This window comes from Psammomys obesus, unplaced genomic scaffold (genome assembly GCF_907164565.1).
Source record: "Psammomys obesus unplaced genomic scaffold, mPsaObe1.curated_primary_1811, whole genome shotgun sequence".
NCBI lineage: Eukaryota > Metazoa > Chordata > Mammalia > Rodentia > Muridae > Psammomys > Psammomys obesus.
In genome coordinates this window covers 26124079-26130490 of record NW_026596079.1, presented here as the reverse complement: position 1 = coordinate 26130490, position 6412 = coordinate 26124079, and the positions used below count along the sequence as shown (strand labels likewise).

Genomic DNA, 6412 nt, shown 5'->3' with positions numbered 1-6412 from the left:
TATATATAAGTATATATATCATATAGTATATATATATGCTAGATTCATATTGGGATAAGTTTGATGGCTAATACGATTTCAAATCACTGTGCACCTCTCTGTATGCCCAAAATGTGGGCCACCTGTATACTCTTCCCCCCCTCCAACATCTAAACCAACTCAACAATGGTTCCCTTTGGGACTGCTGGTATCTACTGCTTCAGAAAGTTGGGGGAAGGAGACAGAAGCCAAGCAAAAGGTAGTCGTACAGGAAATAACAAACAGATATTGAAGTAAATGATACCTCTTCGTATTGACTACCAACCTACACAGTGCACCTAGATATATCTGCTTCCCCTGTCTTAGAGTGCATGCCAGACTTCACAATCAGTCTAGTTCACAACAAAGCATGTTTTTAAATGTGAGGAAATACTTTTACAAAAACCTAGTTGAGCCAATGTAGCTAAGTCACAAAATAAAATTAAGTTACTAGAAACCTCACTAGTAAAACTATAAAGCCAAAATTGTATATGTGTCATTCTATTATTTTCAACCATCAAAACTATATTTTGCTATAAAATATTTACAACTAGTGATAATGGGGAAAAGCTACCTAAATTTTACTTAGCAAAAACATTTAAAATGGCATGGTCATTTCTATTAATACTAAATTTAATTTGCAGGTTTTATTTTTGAAAATACCAAAATATATTTGCATTTAGAGCATAAATTTTCCTAACCGATGCCAACAACAACAACAAAATCACAACACAAGGGACAGACAGAAAGAACTGTACAGGAAGTATACACTATCAGGATAGAACAAATAATGTTTACTGTGTTTTCTTTTTCCTTTAGGCAAATAGTATATCAATGGAGTTTCATCCCATTTGTGTTGGATTGTACACATGTAAAAAGCTCAGAGGTGATCAGGAAAATGGTTATTTACATAGAGATTAAGCCAATGTTCTCTGTACGATGACAGATTCTGACTTTGTTTTCATTAAATATGAAGCAAAGCAATAAAAATCTCTTTTCTCTTGAGATTATCTCTAAAAAGGTGGCTGAGGTCTTGTGTCAGCTGTAAAGGTATTCATCTCAGGGGCTTGTTTGCATGGCTGCCGGTAGACTGTCCCCAAAAGAACATTCTTTGCATCTGAAAGGACTGCCCTGTATCAGCAGCCTTTAGACGATAAATTTAACACTACTACAGAAGGCAAGAAATAAGGTTTGCTTTGTGCTGCCGTGGTATCACATTCACAGGACGAACAAATAATCAGACTACTTTCACTTATCAGCCACTCTGAATCTGAGGACCTCGAATGAGCTGACAAACATTAATTAACTAAGCCACACAGCCCTGCTGTGAGGAAGGCAGTAAGTAGATCCTGGGTCAGAGATAGATGTTTGGATTTCCTGCAGGCTTGCCTTTGACAGGCAGTGGCCTACCACGGAACTCAACAACTCCCAGGGGCCCACATCCGAAAGTCTCCACTAATGCCAAAAAGCAGGGCAGAATGGAGATGTTAAAACCAACAAACTCTGAGAAGGGCACTGAAGCAAAAGACCAAAATCAGTCTCACCGTGACTCAGTTTCCCCTAGGTGTGCTGAAGAAAGTTCCTAATGATGCGACTGTTAAAACCTAAGATAAAATTTGTGTCTACCTATGCAACTAGGGCACTGTCTCAGCAAATGATTTGCTGAGGCCTGGCTGGAAAAGTGTCCTACTTCCTCCTACCGACTCACCCACTCCACTTACCTATGCTACAGCATTTGCTTAAATGAAAATTCCATTTGATATTTTCAAGAATATCCATAATACTTAAGAACCAATATTTTTCTCCCTAATTGCTTGCTTCTCTGATGAAAAATTTCCATCACAAAAATAATTTAAAAATTCTATTGTGCAAACAAAATCCAGAAAGATAAAACAGGAATTAATAAAAAGTCTATAGAATTATATTTGTTATGTGTTTACCTACAAGTAAATACACATATACACAATTTTTAGAACTACATTATAAATTGTATTTACAAATATAATTAATAAATATAACTACACTTAATAAACTTTGTTGACCACTGCAGAAATAAGGTTTTTAAAAGGGAAAATTTGTATGTAAGTATAAATGATTTTAGCAAATATATAGCAAAAGTTTTATTTAACAATAAAGCCTCAATATTCGTTCAAATTCACAAAGTACTCAAATGTTTTATAATAATATTGATTACAAAAAAGTCTAACCTTTAAAAAGCAATTTCCAAGAAAAAACTTAGATCAATGTGTCCTGTGTCATCATCTAATCCTAGTTATACACACAGGTGGCGTCAAGAATCTAAAGCTTTTTATATATCTTTACTATTCATAACTAAGGAAAAGTAAAAGAGCATAAACTACATACAGCTCTAGACCCAGACATAACAAAAGGGAAAAAAACAAAAAGAAGAAGCAAAGAAACAGAAAAAGGGACTAATGCTAATGAAAGGAATATTGTGAAACGGAAGCTCTTCTTCAGACGCTTCCTTCTACTCTTTTAGGAACAGAGCAAACTGTTACCACTAGACCCAGGGAAAATACATTAGTTAATTAATTTTTTTTAAAATGTGTCACCAGAAGACGAATATCCTGAAAGAGGCATTATAGCCACAAGCTTCATGAAAGAAGCATATATACATTTGGCCTACTCATTTAAAATGTTTTCGTTTCTTAGAAGTTCAGAAATGCTTAAGTCAATACCTACTAGGTCCTAAAATCAAGGAAACTGTTCTGCACTTGGTTTTATCAGTCTATGCATCATGCCACCATGGTGTCAAGTTTTCCTTCAGCAACAACAATCTATATAAAAGCATTTGCTATCTTACTGTCCTGCATGCTGTACTGAATAAACCAATGAAAAACTCATGTTCATGTCCTATGTGAGTTTCTGTAAGTAAACAAACATACCAGACAGCAGCTCATTTCATGTTCCATTCAAAAGTTAATATTCCGTCCTATACACAGTTAGAACATTGTATTTCATTCCAGGCATCTCTACACTTGAATTGTGTATTTATAAACATAATCATAGTTTGGAGTTTGACAACTGCCCAATTGAGCTGCATTGCTATTGCCTTCTGTGAACATGACAAGGATACCCTGCTGGGCACTTCCTTCTGGAGTAAACAGATAGTACATTTGCTATGCTAACACAGCATCCCATATTCCACCACCAAGAATAGGAATGCCCTCAACTTCTCAACCAGATCTACTCTACTTGTTGATGTGACTAGATTGCTTTCAAAACTCATTAAGATATTAGAGATCAAAAATTTGAAACTCAGTTAAGAAATCAAACCATACATTTCACAATAAGCCAAACTGGCCACCCTTTCTACTCTGAATATCCAATAGACTTAAAGATTCCTCAAAGAATTACTAAAATACCAAGTATAAATCTTAAAGGTTCAAATTTTATTAAAGTCACAGAAGAATGAATCTGGCTTTTAATAGGTATGTGTGCAGCGTACCTTGACATTAAGTAGAAGGCAGACTTTAAAGATCATAAATCGCAAGGTTAGGGATTGAGCCCTTCTCTGAGGAGTTAGCTGTACTGAAGATCTCCTACACCAGCAGCTAATGCAGAGGAAGTGAAAGAGCAGTTGAAATGGTGCAATAGAAACTTGAAGTCAGGGAATTAAGGAAGTAAAGGAGCTGAAAAGAACCAATTGTTTTTAGAAGTTTTATCATCCTCATCCTCATCACAATACTGGTAGGGTTTTCACTCTGCTGCTTAATCAACTAGTTATCATTCCAAATTCTTGGAGGGAGGCAAGAAAGTTAACAGACTGGAAATATTTTAAGAAAATACTAGAATAACTCGTAGCCAAGTAGAAATGTGAGTGACATGGAAGAGGAAGACAGGATGAGGCTCTATTGATCTGAAGGAAAGCATCCAAGTGTACACTGTTCTCATGATGTCACTGGACACTGACAACACATATAATATTCATTCCTCATCTCAACCAGAAGTCAGAGAAGGACTATGAGACCAGAATTCTTGGAGCATATAGAAAAGGCTATTTAAAATCATACTGGTGCATCTCTCTACAGTCAGAAGACAGCGCCCGAAGTGAGTCAGCTCCTGGAGGGTACAGAACTTTTTGTTTTCTTTCCAAAGTTACTCAGAGAACATTTGTTCTCGCCAGACAACAGGGAAAAATCTTTGCTTCTTGGGGTTCAAGGCAACCCGTCTTCTATATTCAAGGTTTGGCTATAGGTCTTAATTTCAGGCAAGAGAAGCAGGGGCTTGTATAATTAACTGTGTCATCTCTGAAGAACGCTCTTTAACTCCACTGAATAATACCTGAGACACAAAGAGAGGCTTCAGAGAATCTGAAGGAAGCAAGAACACAGCAGCTAAGCCTATTCACAGAAAAGCACTTTTTCACTGACCTGCACAGTAGTCTCTGACCTGCAGGGCAACGCCCTGAGCAGACTGAACTCCATCTCCTAACCATATGTTTTTGTAAAGTGAGCTAGTTTCTGATCCTGCCTTCTGTGCAAGAACATAGTTTCAAGACCATCCAGACATCTCTAAACTTTCTCAGCACTGAGATGAATGCTGAAGGTACTCACTGCCTTGGGAAAAAAAGAAAACACACAGACAGCATGCCAGGAGTTCATAAAGTTTTAAAAACTAAAATACCTCCTGAGAGCATTATCTACATTGTAAGAACACAGGAATGAAGTCTGTCCTTAGTTGTCATTTTCCCACTTGTTTCCCTCCCTAAAAGGCTCTGAGGCTATGAAACACAAGGAAGTCTTCTTTCAGCCAAATTTGCACCATCCATTTCTAGATTTTGTTCATCCTTTTCATCTTTTCTGACAACTGAACTACAGGCATTGGGGTGTGTGTGTGTGTGTGTGTGTGTGTGTGTGTGTGTGTGTGTGTTAAGAAATGCTGCTTTCGGACTTCCTTGCCTGGCCTTGGTGATAAGGATATGCTCAGTCCTGATGTGACTTGATGTACATGGAGGGCTGATATGGGTTGAGGGGCGTTCTGCCTTCTGGGAATAAAGGAAGAGGAGAAGAGGAAAGGAGGGAGATGGGGGACTAGGAGGAGAGAAAACTGGGGCACCCTTGGGATGTAAAGTAAATAAACTTAAGATAAAAATTAAAGAAATGCTGCTTTATGTATTAACATCTTGCCACTGAGTTTACATTCTCAGTGGTTTTTATCTCTCCTAAACTCCCTTATTACCTGAGTACTGTATCACAGAACCTTAAAGTTTTGAAGTTAGATCATTATTTGTATACAGCTGAACATCTTTATGGGATTAGAAAGCTCCCTCCTCCGAAGGCAGTTTTGTTGTTCTGCATAATCACCAAGAATGATTAACCAACATTCAACTGGAGCTGAAAGCAAAGACAAATAGGCAATTGCCTACTGGGACTGGATATGTGTATAAGGCACAAGCTCCTATAAGCTACTTTCTGCTCCTTTGGCCTCCATGCATACAAAATATCCCTACATCAATACAGATCATTTGATTTCACTACACAACACATTAAACTAAATATATAAAACGTGTATGTTCCTTTCAAAAGATGTAAATTATTTTTAAAAAGGAAACCTTCCTACCCGTAACAGCGACTGGGATTCATCCTTGGTCTTGCTTTCTCCAGAAGCAGGATACTGCTGCGTGAGGGATGCAGACTTCTCACCGCCAGCAGGCGCCCCTTGCAGGAAGCCCTTGGTATCGACTGCCAAGCCATACATGGGTCGTGCCAGGTGCGCAGCTTCAACGTTGGGGCTGTCCCTCAGAGTCTTCGTCTGCTCTTGGGAGGTGGACACCGGTGTCAAGAGCCCTAAGCTTGCTTGAGTGTAGGACGGACTGCCCCGTAGGATGTCAGCTCCTCTCCAAGCCACACCACGAAGGTCATCGGTGGCACTCTCGGTCCAGACTTTATCTTTCAGCCCTTCCTTGTCGTCAAGTTTCTCCCTCTTGACTATGCTCTCGGGAACTGTCTCTCCCATTTTAGAGTCTGGATTTAGCAGACTGTAGACCTTGAGGTCAATTTTGGGCTCTTCTTTGATGGTGGGTATGGCGTGGCCTTCCTCTTCGCCATTAGCGGTAGTGATTTCCTGTTCCTGGCAGTGAACCGTGTTGAAGTGCTCCAATAGTGACTGAGTGTCAGCAGCTATGAAACTGCACTGGCGACATTTGTAGCAGCTGTGTGCTCTCCTGAAAGGAGGAAAAAAGTCAGTGGAATGCCTGAATTCTGAAGGGAATGCTCCATGCCAAAAGAGTCCTCAAGCACCTGACTCCTCTCATGCAATGTTAGCAGGTTGAAAGAAAAACAATATTCTCAAACACACAGTATATAAAGTTTCCGCTATCACTAACACACACACACACACACACACACACACACACACACACACACACACA

At 38.9% G+C, this 6412-nt stretch overlaps 1 protein-coding gene across 1 annotated transcript in view; it reads right to left on the bottom strand.

Annotated features, from left to right (window-relative positions):
* Nucleotides 1-5580: 5580 nt before the first annotated feature.
* Nucleotides 5581-6412, bottom strand: part of Trps1 (transcriptional repressor GATA binding 1) — a 70476-nt gene continuing 69644 nt past the window's right edge. The window contains exon 4 of the mRNA XM_055626682.1: nucleotides 5581-6205. Within this exon, the coding sequence (XP_055482657.1) occupies nucleotides 5581-6205 (625 nt within the window). The remainder of the gene's footprint in view (nucleotides 6206-6412) is intronic.